This window comes from Rhincodon typus, unplaced genomic scaffold, assembly GCF_021869965.1.
Source record: "Rhincodon typus isolate 14 unplaced genomic scaffold, sRhiTyp1.1 hic_rhity00002994, whole genome shotgun sequence".
In the NCBI taxonomy this organism is placed as follows: domain Eukaryota; kingdom Metazoa; phylum Chordata; class Chondrichthyes; order Orectolobiformes; family Rhincodontidae; genus Rhincodon; species Rhincodon typus.
The window spans coordinates 5,346-22,477 of NW_025968632.1; the positions used below are offsets into that span (position 1 = coordinate 5,346).

Consider the following 17,132-nt stretch of genomic DNA (forward strand, 5'->3'; position numbering starts at 1 on the left):
CAATTAATCAGACTGATACGAATGAGTAGTCTTGCCCTGATCCTCCATGGCTTATACATATTGAAACAAACACTTAAACAAATATTGAATCAAACAAAGTTTTATACAACTAGGTTCTCAATTAGATTCAATTCCTTTATCAGCTCTATCAAATAGCTTTCTTATAATGAAAAGCTGCTTTGGCGTTAGATTCAGAAACTTTTAAGTTAAGGACATTGCTAGACATTTATTTCCCTCAAGAAAGACAGTCAGAGCAGCATTCAATAGTATACGACTATGAAGGACCTACCTGATTTGGGAGTTAGTGACTCACCCCTCTCCTGGTTCTAGCTTTATACAGCTTCATATACAGAGTCAATATTGCAAAAAAGAACTTTCAATGGATCACAAATTGGACAACCTTACAACTCCCCGTTGAGTTGCATGCACTTTGATTTTAAAGAATGGTGTGGGAGAATGAAATATTGTTTCTGCTGCAAATAAGAACATTATGGAATCTTAGTCTAGGATAATGCCACTCCCACAGGATTTTATTTTACACACAGTGAATCTGCTTCTCATAAACAAAAGAATTTGTAAAAAATTAACATTACACTCCCTTTCTGGAGGAAGTATATGGGTCCAAAGTGACCTGAACGTAGAAAATAACAGAATTCTTGCTGATGTTGACAAAAAATTGTCCTGACCAAATGCTCCTGGTTCTGGCAAAACAATAATGGTCAAAGTCTTTATAAGGGAAAAAAAGTCGTTTTTATGGATTTTTAAAACCATTTTTAGCAAAAGGAGTTTCTGGGTTGGAAGATGTCCAACCTTCCACTGAACCTTTTAATTTCTGAATTTTTGTTTTAACAGTAAGTACTTAAAATTCATCCCTTCTCATTAATATTCAAAGACTAGCTTTTTAACAAAGAACAATTAATTTGGACACATCTTTATAAAGGAAGCCCTAAACAAAGAACTTAGTTTAAAAAATAATCCAAGGCTGTTTGGCATATGGTTTAAAATTGAGACAGATCTGTTCCTTCTCAAAAAGCAGTGTATTGAGCAGTATTTCACTAAAGTACTCTTACACTAATTACTCCCAACATATTTCATTAGATATTCCCCCTTTAAAAGACATAACCACTGTCAAATTACGTGATGTTTTGTGGTGTCTGTAAAGTATAATAAATAAAGTATGCATGAGTGACAGTTCATTTGGAATCACTTTATCCATCTGCAAAGGGTCCATTTTTTTTTTCCTCAGTTCCTTATCTAGAGAGGTTGCACTACGCAGTGAGGCCAGTGATAGTCTGGAGAGTTCCAACTTGATTGCTGAACAATGAGATTAACTGCTGGATGGTGATGCTATTATCCTGTTTTCCACTGCGCTGAACATTGCATGGAATCTTGAATTGTCGTTGGAGAGCAGGACACTAGGGCTGTCAAACTCAGCAATCTAAGAAATAATATTAATATTAAAGAGTTTTGTTACTTGATTTCATTTATTGTCATCAGAAATCAGTACTCCTCGTATTGTTGACTGAACACAATAGTTCCAATTCCACTCCCAATCAATGAAAGAACTAAAAACAACCACTTTTTAATGACGAATGTTTGCTGTCCTGAATGTCGTGTTTCGTGTTAGGGTACACTTAGATATATGGTGACAATCTTCCAGCTTCTCATTCAAATGGCTTTTCTTCATATGCTATCCTTGGTAGCAAATGTTGGTTAGTCATTCAAACAATGTGTTGGACTGGGATGGACAAAGTCAAAAGTGACATGACACCAGGTCATAGTCCTGGTGACAAAGCAGCAGTGCCTCAAAAGCTTGTGATTTCAAATAAACCTGTTGGACTATAACCTTGTGTCATGTGACTTCTGACTTAGTCGTTCAAATGCTATGATACTCATTACATTTTTAGATATTTCATCCCTTTTACTCCATATATTTTTGGTTTTTAACATCAGCTAATTTATAGATATATAAAGGGCCAGACTGATTCCTCTCAAAAGGAAAACAAAACGGAATTTAATAAAACAAGCTTACACTGATATTGGAACCATTCATTACTGCATTTGCAAAACTTTCAAGTTCTCCAAATCAACCTGGAATAAAGTTCAAGCTCCCTATGGAATTGAAAGTTATTCAAACTGCACCAATACCTGGGTATATTTAGCCATGTACATAATAAATGTTTTGTGTATTTAAGGGGAGGCTAGATAAGCAAATGGGGGAGAAGGGAATAAAAGAATATGGTGAGAGGTAAATGACAGAAAATGGGAGAAGGGTTGGGATGAGAGAAAATGGGAGAAGGGTGGGATGAAAGAATGTACAACATAGAAACAGGCCTATGTAATAGTATGCATAGGACAATGAACAGAAACTACATTTTCAATTTGCTCTACTTATAATATTCTGTGTCTCCACAGAATTCTTGATGTCTTCGTAAAGTGGTAGAATGGCTACATACTAGATTTTGATTTAGGTTTTAGCTGCCAAACACATTGATTGATGAGTAAACAAAAGCAGCATTAAATCCCAAAAATATAATGGCCCGGATTGTACTGTAGCAAGGCTATCAATGCCTGATGTTATTAAATCTGACAGCAACTTCAGGCACTTTAATGTATGTAGGTAAACATGGAAATTGAGAAGTTGTTGTCAGAGATCATAGAATCATCATAGAATCCCTACAGTGTGGAAACAGGCCCTTCGGTCCAACAAGTCCACACCGTCCCTCAGAGCATCCCACCCAGGCCCATTCCCCATAACCCATCTAATCTGCACATCCCTGAACACTATGGGCAATTTAGCATGGCCAATCCACCTACCCTGCACATCTTTGGACAGTGGGAGGAAACCGGAGCACACGGAGGAAACCCACGCAGACACGGGGAGAATGTACAAACTCCACACAGACAGTTGACTGAGGGTGGAATCGAACCCAGGTACCTGGAGGCGTGAGGCAGCAGTGCTAACCACAATTATCCACAACCAGAGGAGTTCAATGTTCATAATGCTATAATCCTGTTTCTATTGTGTTGTACGGGCTGACAGAACCATCAGATTCCTACTCTCAAGGAAAGATGCAGGTCAGATGGGAATTGGAGAAGAAATGTACAAATCTGGGGGACCTCAGCTGGCTATCAATCTGTCACAATTGTACGCAGAATATGGGAACAACAAGCCATTCCTTTGGAGTTCAAGGAGGCTGGTGTTTTTCAATTGTGCAAAGGAAGTGGATAAAGATCTACCTGACAACCACAGCTGAGTAACATAGCAGGACAGGCATTGCTAGATAGACAAAATGGGTTCAGGAAAGTTAGAGATGCTTGGAATTTTATTTTCATCCTTTGGAAGACAAGGGAAATGCTGTAACTAATAGATGGGACTCACAGTGTTTTTGTTGCTCTGATGAAGTATCTGACACAGTAAAATAAAGCGGCCTTGTGGAAAGCCTTGGATGCAAAACTTGGATGTCCTGACAGAGCTGTGAATCTGATACAGCAGTTTCAATAAGGAATGATGGCGAGAGTCACTGACTGGAGTGAATATACTAACCCCTTGATGTTACAAATGGCATAATCCCTGAAATCCTCAGTATGTTCTTTGCTGGTATGCTTTCTGGGGTAGTTAATGGAAATATTGATTGAATATACACCCAATTTAGAAAAGATGCCAATCTCTTCAACCTGAGATTACTGAAATATTCAATTAACGTTGACAGATGTTGACATGGGAATTGATGTTGAGCTGTAACATGATTTCTGTATATGAAAGCGATTTTAAACTCTGTATTATGACTGAACTAAAGGACATTTATTGAGGGCCATCATAGACATTCCATTCCGTCTTCATAACCAATCTTCAACTGTGCACTTTCAAGCAGAAATCATTTTTATTCAGAACAGAAACATTGGTTGTGTTTTTCCTATCTTTACTGACCAGGAAACTGAGGTCAGTAGTTGTAAGAAACAGAATTTCAAATAAAATAGTTATCAGTCCCCAAACTAGTCTTTAATCTTTTTCAAATTTAACTCTGACCGGCAAAAGCATCTTACCTCGCCTTGATCTAGCACCATGATCCTGTCACAGTTCAATACTGTGTGAAGACGATGAGCTACAATCAGCATTGTACAATCAGAAAAAGCCTCCTGAATGGTTTTATGAATCAACATGTCAGTATCTGTATCAATGGCAGCTGTGGCTTCATCTAGCAATAAAATCTATATAGAAAAGGAAATTTTTTAAACTCACAACATTGAACTGGAAGGTGACATTGAGTGAAATGCAAGTCATGATCTTATGAAAAGAAAGGGCATGAAACTTTGTAAAAACTATGATCCTCAACTGAATCCCGAAACCCTCAGCATCAGCCTGGCAATTTCCTGGGGGAGGCAAATAAGAAAAAAAAAAATTCCAGGGAAAGTCTGAAGACTCCAACTTCTCACATGTATCCCCAAAGCCAATGAAAGATCAAACAACTGTAGAATACCATGGTTGACTGGGAGGCACATTATCTATAACAACCTGGTTCTTCATTATATGCAAACTCATTATTCAGCTCACTTTGGAATGTTTTTTGCAAATCTGTGCTAACTGCATGAGCTGTAAACGTTTCATAGATTGCAGACTCTGGAAAACGTAAGTATTTCTTGACATCTAACCTAGTTCTGCACTAATGTAACTCAAAAACTCAAACACGCTAATGTAAAGATACACAAGTACTGTCTCCTAATCCATTTTATATAATTTAAAGTCAATCCTCATGAACCAAATCTATTTCTTTCATTACTTTAAAAGACATCAATTATATCTGCTCAAAATCATACTTTTTTTGAGAAAATAAGTCAGGCCTTCTGTGTCCAACATACGAGAAGTCTTTAAACTAAGTATCATTCTACTGCATCTACATGAAAGTGTTTTTTCACAGGGTTCTACATCATCCATAATCTGAGAGGGCTAAAATGGGAAATATTATTCTAAATGAAGTCTAATCCAGATTATAATATACGATGTGTGTTTTAAATTATGCTAATCTAGTATTACGTTCCAACAATTGAGAGATTCATGTACTATTAATATACAAGTCCTTTTCCTCTAAAACAGGCATCAGCATTAAATTCTGCATGCTTGGCATTTGCTATGCATATGCATCACATTTTAGAGATAGCAAGAACTGTAGATTTTGGAGTCAGAGATGACAATGTGTGGAACTGGAAGAACACAGCAGGCCAGGCAGCATCAGAGGAACAGGAATGCTGATGTTTCAGATCGAGACCCTTCTTCAGAAATTTTTGAAGGGTCCCGACAGGAAATGTCAGCTTTCCTGTTCCTCTGATGCTGCCTGGCCTGCTGTGTTCCTCCAGCTCCACACTTTGTTATCTCTGCATCACATTTTATCTGCTTTTGTAGCAAGTCCTTATGGCACCCAATACTTACATATCTTGCTATTCATTATACAGCTATACATTACTTTCTCCTTCAATGTTCTTTTGACAAAATCTTACATTGCCTTCAGCTGAGAAGAATGTCTATACCTGTTTCACTTGATAACTTTTTTTTAAAAGACATAAATTATTTCTGCTGTACTCTGATTCTGTGGGAACTGTTGCCCAGGTGCTTCCACACCTAATAGCTAAATACCACAAGAGTTGCAGCTATAATTTAGACTTAATGCCTCATTCTCCTTAGCTTTCTTGTTGACATGTTATTGTCTTGGGCTGGTCAGATATGAAAGCATTTTCATAAAAATAAAGTCATTTCTTAGGAAGAATGGGATCTACAGCCATTTTATTTGTACAGTCTAAACACCCAATGTTTCAGAGCATCTTTAAATTCCCCAAAGAATATAATTACAATAGAAAAGAAATAGCTCCATAAAAAAAATCACCATCACCAGATGGTTGTCTTCATAGAGGATATCTGATGTTGTATATTAAACTTCATTTTAGTTGGCATAACATAATCTTTTGGTTGGGAGTTATTCTAATTCATTCATAGGCCTTTAGTTAATAGGGAGTAGCAAACCTGCCTTTTAGGGAACTAGACTGGTGATTATCCCAATGGCTGCCACACAGCAATTTAATGCTGAAAGTAATATTAAGTGCTTTAAAGCAGAACCTCCACCCTTTCTTAGTAGGAAGTCTTCCTTGGAGAGATGCCATTCAGGAAACAGCTAGCAGCTCTGGAAAGACAGCAGGTAGGAGTGATGGCCACCACTGTGACTATGAGCAGTCCCGTCATACTGAGAAGCATAGTTATGTTTACAGTCTAGGGTCTAGGCAGGAGGATAAGGGGCTAGGGCTCAATAGTTCAAGGAAGGGGTAAAAAGGAAGGGAAACAATGTTGGTGTGCAGATGCTTCTGATGGGCCCAGGGGACCTAGCAAAGGATGTTCCTTCCTCTTGCAAAACATCAATTTGTGTGGCTAAAGCTGGTGAGCTTCCCACATGACATGGACCTATAGGTGCTGATGGTAAAATACCAGCAGATCAGGATTAGACCCTTAAATTGGCCATTTAATGGCCTCAATATCATGATTGGCAAATGGACCACATGAAGATTCCTCAGACCCCTGTAAAATTTTAGACAGAACAGGAGTGGGCACATAGCTGGCAGGCGGAGGGCAGGAGGGCCAGTCTGCTGGATTTCATGATCCCACCTTCAAATCTGCCAGTAAGGTACAAAGCAAAAGCACCCACCCTATCTTCTGTAATGTAATGCCTACAATTCATTTCACAACAATTCTGCTATCATTAGTTCTAATCTCATCCACATTATTTAAACACTTTAATTCTGATATCTTTAAGTTTCCACTTCTCCAATAAATATTCATAATTATTTTTCCTTCTTTAAATTCAGAAAACAGAATCACTTCTCATTAAGTACTTAATTTTATCTCAATAAAAGTTCTGCATTTCATGCCTGTACCTTGTCAACACTTCAAAATGATTAACCATCTTCAATTTGATCAATGCTTTATTCTAGCAGTAAAAACTGTTGAAGGTTTCCTTTGAAATCATTACCTTGCTGTGTTGAAGCAGGGCTCGAGCTACACATAGTAACTGCCTCTCTCCTACAGAAAAATTCTCTCCATTTTCTGTGACTTCAAAGTCGAGTTTCTCATTCAGTTGTGTTATCTGTAAAATAATATATCCAAACTACAATTAGTAACATCAATTTAAAAATTGACAAAAAATCCCTTTTCATTCTCATAATAAAAATTTTGGCAATGCCTTGTTTTCTTTAGTATGAACAGTATTAAATTTGAAGAATGGAAAGAAGTCCCATTTTAAGTATTGAACTTTTCCAGATCAGGGGTAGCACAGGTTGGATGTGAACTAAGCTCTTCTTCTAACTGCAATGATTGCCTGATCCCTGTTCAGAATAATCAGGTAGTAGTGTAGTTCTGACCTTATCTTGAGGGCAAACAGAACTTAACAGAAAGGGAGCTAAATTGGATGGTACCCAAACCAACACTGATGTTAGTGTGGGCACAGAATATACTCTGGGTGGGGTCTTCAAAGTCCATTGCCAAGTGTCGTTCAAGAGCTGAAGTCTTGAAGTACACAGCCACCTGCAGCAGCCAGCGAGAACCATCAAAAGCACAAAAAATCCTTGATCGCAGCCTTGCAGATTTACCTGTTCCAGATGCATTTATCTATGTTACTATTGTGACCACCACATAGTTCTTCTAGCAATTAACTTTGATCTTCACGTTGCGGACATTCTCTATCATGTTATGCACGATGCCAATCTACAGAAGATAGATTTCAAACAGATCTAGCAAGTCAAAACTGGGCATCACTGTGGTTATCAGCATGAGAAAGATTGTATTTCATCAGAATCTGGAACCTCATGGCTTGCATATCCCAGAGTCTACCATTACCTTCAAGCCAGGGGATTAAACCTGGTTCAGTGAAGAATGAAGAGAAGCATGCTAAGAGCAGCACCAGGCATATCTAAGAATTAGGGACCAAACTATGAAGCTATAACACTGTACTTCATGCATGCCAATCAGCAGAAGTAGTATACAACAGACAGAGGCAAGTCATTCAACACTCAATGGCTGAGATCAAAGCTTTTCAGTCCGATCACATTTAGTCATGATCATGGTGGACAGTTAACAGCTAACTAAAAGAGGAGAGGGTTATACAAGCATCCCCAGACCCAATGATAGGGGAACCCAGCACATAATGCGAAAGGCAAGACTGATATACTTGCAACTATCATCAGCTAGAAGTGCTGACTGGATTATCCATTTTAGCCACCTCCTAAGGTCCCCTGAATCTCAGATTCTAGTCTTCAGCAAACTTGAATCACTCTATGTGATACCAAGAAGCAGCTGAAAGTATGGATACAGCCAGGTTGTGGGTCCTGTCAACATCCTGACAGTAATACCCAAAGCTTTATGCCGTAAACTAACTGGGCCTCTAGCCAAGCTTTTCCAGTATAGCTAAAAACTGCCATATACTTAATAATGTAGAAAGTGCCAATGTCCTGCCATAAAAACCCAATGAGTTTAGTCTCAATCACCAAAGTGATAGAAAGTGTAGTTAATCCTGCTATCAAGCAGCATTTACTCAAAAATAACATGCTCACTATGCTGTTTGGATTCTGCTCTGAATGTTTCATCTCTGAACTTCAGTGCAGCTTTGGTCCAATCGTGGACAGAAGAGTAATATTCAAAGATGAGGTGAGCATGACATCAAGGCAATATTCGACCAGCGTGGCCTGTAAAAGCATCAGCAATTCTGAAATCAATTTGGGGGGGCTACTCTGCACTGGTTGGACTCATAGTTGGCACAGTGGAATCAGCTGAAGGAAAAAAGTGCAAAAGATCCTCTGGCTAGATATTTTCTAATCAACTTGATCAGCAATTTTATTACACAGTTCCTGAGCAGGTGGGATATGTCCTGGGACTGTTGGCCCAGAGGTAGGAACCCTCCAACTGTGCCACAAGAGCCCCCAGTTCTTTTGGCTAGTCTCCAAGGTCCTACCATCTTCAGCTGCTCCATCAATGAGCATCCCTCCAATGTAAGATCAGAAGAAGAGTGATGCTAATGTTTTCTATGTTCAGTGCCATTTGCAACACCTCAGACATTGAAGCAGCCTTCTATGCACAAATTCAAAAAGAAACAGAAGCAGGCATTATTGTTACAGAATCCTCCACCATCAACAACTTGGGGATTATTATTGATTACAACTTAACCAGACAATCTATACAAATAATGGGTTGGAAATTTCATGAAGATTGCCATTCTGCCATTTCTTTTTACTAAAGGAGGGAGGGAGTTCCCATTTCTAAAAGGAGATTCCAATCAGGGTTCCTTAAGGAAAAAGAAGCTATGCTTCCATTCTGACAGTTCTCTGGTGGTGCAGAGCTTTCAGGGAAGGCAAATCATGCCCTCCTTTCACAGCAGTCAGCCGCCACATTGTGATATTTAAAGATACAGGCAGATACTTTGATAGCTGCTACAAACAGTAAGTAGGCAAGGCAAGTGTGCTGTCAGGGTACTGGGAGAATAAGGTGCCAAATGGTTAGGGGGTTGGGTGCTAGTTGAAGTAGGGGCGCAGGTAGGTATGATGCTAGGGTGCCAGGTAAATGATGTGTCAGCTGGGTAATGGGTTAGGTGACAGGTGAGTAGTGAGTAGAGTGTTAAGTGGATAGGATATCAAGTGGAAAAGGGGTAGGGTGTTCAGTGGCTAGGGAAAAGGGGCAAACTAAGTGATGTAGTGTTTGAGGTAGTTCAGGCAGGTGGGAGAAATCTGGACCAGTTGGAGCAGGGATAAGTGGGTAGTTGGCAAATCTGACAGAGGCAGGAGCATATCCAGCAGCAGAGGAAGGGAGGTTGGGGAAGTGGCGGAACAGGGGGTCAGGTCAGGGTGTTTGGTGGGGAGTGGGGCGTTGGTGTAAGTGGTCAGGGAGAATTGCAGTTGTGAATCTGTGAGGTGTGTATGGGCTCAATTGAATAGTTATTCAGGAGTTAGACTATGTATTTAACAGTCTAGCTTTTCTTGAATAACTACTTACTTAATTTCATTAGAAACCTCAGATTTCTTTGATTTAAACTGAGACTTTTGGAGGGTTCCAGATGTAGAGGAATAGCTCAGTGGAATCTTCAATTACCAAGGCGATTCCTTCAGCATCTGCATTGATAGGAACTCCACAGGGTGCCCTTGCACAACTCACAACTATATTGGAATTAAAAATTATCAGGCCATTGAAAAATCTGGGCCATTGTGACTCCTGAACTGGTCAAAAGCTGGGAATTCTGTGGCAAGTAACTCAACTTTGACTTCCATTGCCTGTTCATTATCTACTATCACAAGTTAGCAATGTGATTGAATAATTTCCACTTGTTAGTGTTACATTCCCTTTGGTCACAAGCTAAAAGAATAACATTTCTGAAATGATCCCCAAATCTAGAAATTTACCAAACAAGATTCCACTTCATTATTTTTATATTAATATAAATCATAACCAAGATAAATTATGTCTAAATAAAGGAACAGAATGAACTGTAAAGTACATATAGACTAGCAAGTAATTTCCCTCAGAGGGCTGTGCAGCTTTGGAATTCTCTGCCTTAGAAAATGGTGGAAGCAGGGCTATTGAATATGTTTAAAGATAGAGGTAGAAGGATTTTTGTGAGGCTAGGGAATCAAAGGTTATTGGGTTTAGAATTGGGAATATAGAACTTGGAACACAAATGGGCCTGCCATGATCTTACTGAATGGTGATTCCCTACCACTCTCTATCAACTTTAACGAGTTTAAAGATCTTTAGGAATCACTAAAATATGTACAATTACTCCAACTACCAGCAGAAATCACATCATTAACTAACCACACGAATTTCAGTTTGTTCTTATTGCACAGTGGTAGCAATCACAGTGCACATCTGAGCCACTGAGTTGGAGTCCCACAGCCAGACTGATGGCAACAGAAGGTGCATTCATGATGTAGCTAAACAGGTTATCACTGTAAATCTTTCCAATACACTGATGGTATGTGGTAAGAACACAAGAGCCTGATGATCAGGTAGAACCATGTGGTAGCTGCAGCATAACAGCTTCCCCATGGTAAAAGCATCCATGCACAGGTTCATGTAATGAGTTGTACTCTCTGGTGAGAGTCCTCCTAGCTTCAAGGGACAACCAGAGTTGATGATCCTGCTAAATAGTGCTGGTGCAGAGTCCTTCATGCTGCTTAACACTTGGTCAACTGTATCAGGCTAACAGAGGGCATTGGCTGGTCAATAAAACTATGAAATAGCTCTGCTGGTATCAACATGTGACAATAATGTCTGCTTTACAAACATAAGTTCAAATCTTCACCATTAGGAGGTCTAATGTGATTTATGTGGGAAGTGTGAGTGCATGCAGTGGGTATCATTTTCATCCGTAAATGGCAATTATAGCACTAAATAATTGCTATGACCAAACTCAATTTCATGCCTTAAAGCCGCTTACTGCAGCTTGTGTCTTGAGATTTTGTATGCAACTAAATTTCTGTCACTTGGAATAAAATTCACTGATCAGCAAGTGTGTGTTCAGTAATTTTCAGTTAATGTTAAGATTTAATAATTAGAGCTGCCAGTATGCAGAATAATACGTTTGTCTTTGTGTGAGGATGTGTTCAGTTTTGTCAGAGAATAACAAATATCTCTCAATCATTGACCAATTTCTAGCTATTTTGTAGGGGTTGTTTTGATTCCAGAAAAAAGCGCATGTTCCAACTGATTCATGATGATAGAATCTCTGTATAATAGGTGAGATTTCATTACATTTTTAGTGATCTTCTTTGTACATTATTGTACCTGCATTGATCTCACTAATTCCTTGGAATGTAACACCTTCATAAAAGAAGATGGCAAGTACCACAATACTGCAGCAAGTTGTGCACTTCTAGAGTTGGGAGCGCTACACATGAATGCATCCTGCTGCAGTAGGAGAATACAACTAATCCATAGAATGAAATTAGCACCCAGGCCATTCAAATGAATAAAAAACATTTTTCCAATGGAGTTCACAAAATTTTAAAGCTCAATTTCCATGGAAGTTAAAACACAACAGTGATTCAGACATGGGTCTCTTGTAATACAAAAGTGATATGCAATATTCCTTCAAATATCTCAAGAACCAATTTGTTCTATTGATAAAACTAAAACTTGCCACAAAATATTGTATGATGAGACTTATCATAAACAACTTGTCAAGTTATTCAAGTTATCTTGACAGTCTCTTTCTAAATTAATATTCCCTCTAATCTGTGTTTGTTGTGCACGGCCTGTTAATTGCACTTCCCAGTTCTTTTAAGATTGACATGCACTGCACATTTGCATATCTGAAAGGAAGTTTTGTACAGCCTGTTTGATCCTATTCCATATTTCTGTGTGGTCTCGCACCCACACAGCTGAGAGAGAAATTACTGCAGAGTCTTCAAAAACGAAATATACCACTTTGAAGCACCTGGGAGCACTTTTTCCGTATTGAAGGTGCTATATAAACACTTCTTTAACAAATATTACAATGAAAACATTAGAACTAAAAACAATTAAATATTGTTTCCGTGATGTGACACAGAAACTTTCCGATGACATCGAGTTATAAAGAATTATTGCATCAAAAGGAAGACCATGAGGTTTTAAACACCATAGACATACAAGACCTAACAGATAGATGAAATATAAATGCAAATTTATATTACTTCACTCAGATTTGACCGATACTTACACTTTCTTTCATGTGAACTCTTTCTAATGCATCCCAAATTTGCAAATCAGTGTACTGGTTGTAGGGATCAAGGTTTGACCTGAAATAAATACAGAAACAACTCAAGTCTCCATAATGTGGATTAATTGTTAATGTAGCTGTTATGTTATCACAGGATCTCAACTTCAGATATATGAAGATTTTTCTCACATATAGTGTCATCAAGACTTCCTGACAGATTATGCCACCAAGATTAGTAGTGTCCTTAGCCAAGTTGGATACATACCTGACTGTCCCAACAAAGAGCACAGGCTCCTGTGGAATAATGGATAGCTTCTTTCTCAGGTCATCTAATCCAATGTCACTAATCTTCACGCCATCTATTGTAATAGAACCATTGCAAATTTCTACCAGTCTGAATAAAGTCACTCCCAGGGATGATTTCCCTGTGTATAAAACATGGTACATGGAATCAATTAATAATTGGTTAGCATTCATCTTCTTCCTGCAAGTTGCTTTCAAATTCATAAAATGATTTAACCACCATTTAATGTGCTCCAGTTAAAACAAATATCTATTGTGGAGATCTGAGGACATTAACTTCCTCCTCATCATCAACCACATATTAGCAAGATTTCCCGCTGGATGTTGTTTAAATGGAAATGCACTGAAAAGGTCCAAACTTCCTGATTGAGAACCAGCCTGTGTGTTCAAAGTCATGACCTGGTTGAAAATCATGTCATGAAATAGAGTGATTTCCTGAAATTATTCAGTTATTAAAGCTACCTTTTAAGCTATTGAAAACATTTCTTGAAATCTTTGAATAGCATCACAACAATAAAGTTCTTTGTCAGCTCAGGTGATTTCAGAGTATGCACCAGATTGTTTCTCTTACATACCAATTCCTCATGACAAGTATCAGGAATTTAAAAGAAAAACTGTTTATTTAATAAGAATTAATAAGGGTTCTGGAAAATCCAAGATGGAGGATGGGGAAAATTTGTGACTATAACAGCAGCTCCTTTTTTGTGGTATTTTCAGTGTTCGAGCTGATTTCTTTGAATTCTAAGAACAGTAATTCCTGTTTTATAAGCTGTTGCATTGTTTTGGAACTCCGGGGGAAAAAAAGATCAAAACTACGGCACTTTAAAAAGAAAGAAGGGAGCCAAGGGTAGTGACCACATGGGAAGTGATTCAAACGGAGAAAGAGACCTACACTGCTTCTGACCCAGCAGTGAATCTGAGCGGCTGCTGCCTTTGCTGTTTAGTTTAAAGTATCTCTGGGCATCAGAGTTTTGTTCCAAGAAAAATAAACAAGCAGCCAAATTCACAGCTGACCTTGGAGAAACCTCTGGGGGTGGAGCTCACAGCATGGGAGCTGTTAAGTGGCTAGTTTCAAAGTGTAACCTTACTTTTTTTAAAATATACAATAGTGAGTAGAGTGGGTTCTTTTTCGATTATATGTTTTAATTGAGATTATCTCTTGATTAAACTTTAAAAATATAAAAACATAGATACTAAGCTCACTGGGAGCAGTGGTATTAGAGCAGCAAGACTGTGCTATTTTGTGGGTCTGTAGATTGTTGAGGTGGCCTTTAGAAGAGTGATATGCTCTTCTTGTTGGATGTGGGAGATTAGGGAGATGTTACTGAAGATAATGTCTGCAGGAAGTGTGTTTGGTTATGAATCCTCTCGAACCGCATGGATCGGCAGTTAGAAGCAATAAGAAATTTGCAGGAACTACAGGATGTGATGGATAGCAGTTTCAGGGTGGGAGATAAACCAAAGATACAGTCAGGTAGATGGGTTACCTCCAGGAAAGGTAGGAGAAGGAGGCAGGTAGTGCAGGAGTCTCCTGTGGCTACTCCCATCTCAAACAAGTATGCTGTTTTGGAAAATGTAGCGGGTAATGGACTCTCAGGGGAGTGTAGCACTGACAGCCAGGTTCCTGGTACTGAGACCAGCTGTAATGTAACGCAGGGTATGCCAGGTTCCAAGTGATCGAATGTGATAGGGGACTCTCTAGTCAGAGGCATAGACAGACATTTCTGCGGCCGACAGTGAGATATCAGAATGGTGTGTTACCTCCCTGGAGCCAGGATCAAGGATATCTCTGAGAGGGTGCTGGATATTCTCAAAGGAGAGAGGGACCAGCAGGAAGTCATTGTACCCATTGGAACTAAAGGCATAGGAGATTCTGCGGAAAGACTGTAGGAAGTTAGGCGGGAATTTAAAAAATAGGCTTTCGACGGTAGTAATACCTGGATTACTCCTAATGCCATAAGCTAGTGAGGTTAGAGCAGATGAATGCATGGCTGAGGAGCTGGTGCAGGGAGAAGGATTCACAGTTTTGGATCATTGGAATATCTTCTGGGATAGAAGTGACTTGTACAAGAAGGATGGATTGCATCTGAATTGGAAGGGAGCTAATATACTGGCAGGGAGATTTGGTCGAGGATTTAAACTAGTAAAGGGGTGGGTGGGACCCAGGGACATTGAAAAAGATCAGCCTGATGAACTGGTGCTGTTGGGAAAAGAAATGAGTCAAACAGTAAGTGTAGGCATGAACAAAGCAGAGAATGACGTAGGACTGATAAATTAAACTGCATTTATTTCAATACAAGAGGCCTAACAGGTAAAGCGGATGAACTCACAGTATGGGTGGGAACATGACAGAGACATGGTTCAACGATGGACAGGACTGATAGCTTAATGTTCCACTGTGTAGATGCTATAGGAAGGATAGAAAGGGCGGCAAGAGACGAAGGGGAATTGCGTTTTTGATTAGGGGTAACATTGCAGCTGTACTTGGTCAGGATACTCCTTGGAATATGTCCAGGGAAGTTATTTGGGTTGAACAGAGATATAAAAAAGGGATGATCACCTTATAGACTATAGATTCTATAGACTATAGAAACTGAGAAACAAATTTGTAAGGAGATCTCAGTTATCTGTAAGAATAATAGGGTGGTTATGGTAGGGAATTTTAACTTTCCAAACATAGGCTGCGACTATATGTTGGTATGTTCACCAAGCTGGGAGATTTGAATACAGAGGTTTTGTCCCCTTACTAGGTGACATCCTCAGTGTTTTGGAGCCTCCTGTGAAGTGCTGTTGTCTTGTGCCGGGTCGAATTTATGTGGTCTGGTTTTTGCTGCTTCCGGTAGGTGCCGGTTCCAGCTGTTCGTTGTAATCGTCGGTATATTGGGTCTAATTCAATGTGTTTGTTGATGAAGTCCGCAGATGAATGCCAAGCCTCCAAGAATTCCCTGGCTGTCCTTTGTTTGGCTTGTGCAATGATAGCAGTGTTGTCCCAGTTGAAAGTGTGGGTTAAAAGGCTAGACCATATAAATTCAAAGCAGCACAAGACAACAGCCCTTCACAGGACGCTCCACAGCACTGAGGATGTCACCTAGTAAGGGGATGAAACCTCTGTTATCAAACCTCCCAGCTTGGTGAACTTACCAATATCCACAACCAGCACCCGAACTACAAATCTTCACTCAAACCTTGAATAGATTGGGACTGCCATAGTGTTGAACTTGGATGAAGAGGAATTTGTTATGTGTGTACAAGAAAATTTCCTTATGCAGTATGTGGATGTACCTACTAGAGAAGGTACAAAATTTGACCTACTCATGGGAAATAAAGCAGGGTAGGTGACTGAGGTGTCAGTGGGGGAGCACTTTGGGGCCAGTGAACATAATTCTATTAGTTTTAAAATAGTGATGTAGAAGGATAGACTGGATCTAAAAGTTCTAAATTGGAAGAAGGCCAATTTTGATGGTTATAGGCAAGAACTTTCAAGAGGTGAATGTTTGCAGGTAAAGGGGCAGCTGGAAAATGGGAAGCCTTCAGAAATGAGTTAACGGGAGTCCAGAGACAGTATGTTCCTGTTAGGGTGAAGGCCAAAACTGGTAGGTGTAGGGAATGCTGGATGACTACAGAAATTTAGGTTTTGGTTAAGAATAAGAAGGAAGCACGTCAGGTATAGACAGCAGAGATTGAGTGAATCCCTAGAAGTGTATAAAGGCAGTAGGAGTGTACTTAAGAGGGAAATCAGGAGGGCAAAAAGAGAACATGAGATAGCTTTGGCAAATAGGATTAAGGAGAATCCAAGTGGATTCCACAAATACATTAAGGGCAAAAGAGTATTTTGCATCAGTGTTTACTGTGGAGAAGGATATGGAAAATACAGAACATGGGGAAATAAATAGCGTCATCTTGAAAAATATCCATATTACAGAGGAGATATTGAATCAGAGATAGTAGGAACTGCAGATGCTGGAGAATCCGAGACAACAAGGTGCAGGGCTGGATGAACACAGCAGGCCAAGCAGCATCATAGGAGCAGAGAGGCTGACGTTTCGGGCCTAGACCCTACCCTGACTCTTTGTTTTTTACTGGTCAACCAAACCTCTATCCATG

The 17,132-nt window shown here is 39.3% G+C and overlaps 1 protein-coding gene across 1 annotated transcript; it reads right to left on the reverse strand.

The window, feature by feature from the left end:
- Positions 1-206: 206 nt before the first annotated feature.
- Positions 207-13,150, reverse strand: LOC125481666 (ATP-binding cassette sub-family C member 5-like; the record flags this gene model as incomplete). The annotated part of the gene is made up of 5 exons (XM_048593512.1): positions 207-1,438; positions 4,048-4,212; positions 7,014-7,127; positions 12,726-12,804; positions 12,991-13,150. Coding segments are annotated over 5 exons (629 nt in total), but the record flags the coding sequence as incomplete, so codon positions are not given.
- Positions 13,151-17,132: the final 3,982 nt, after the last annotated feature.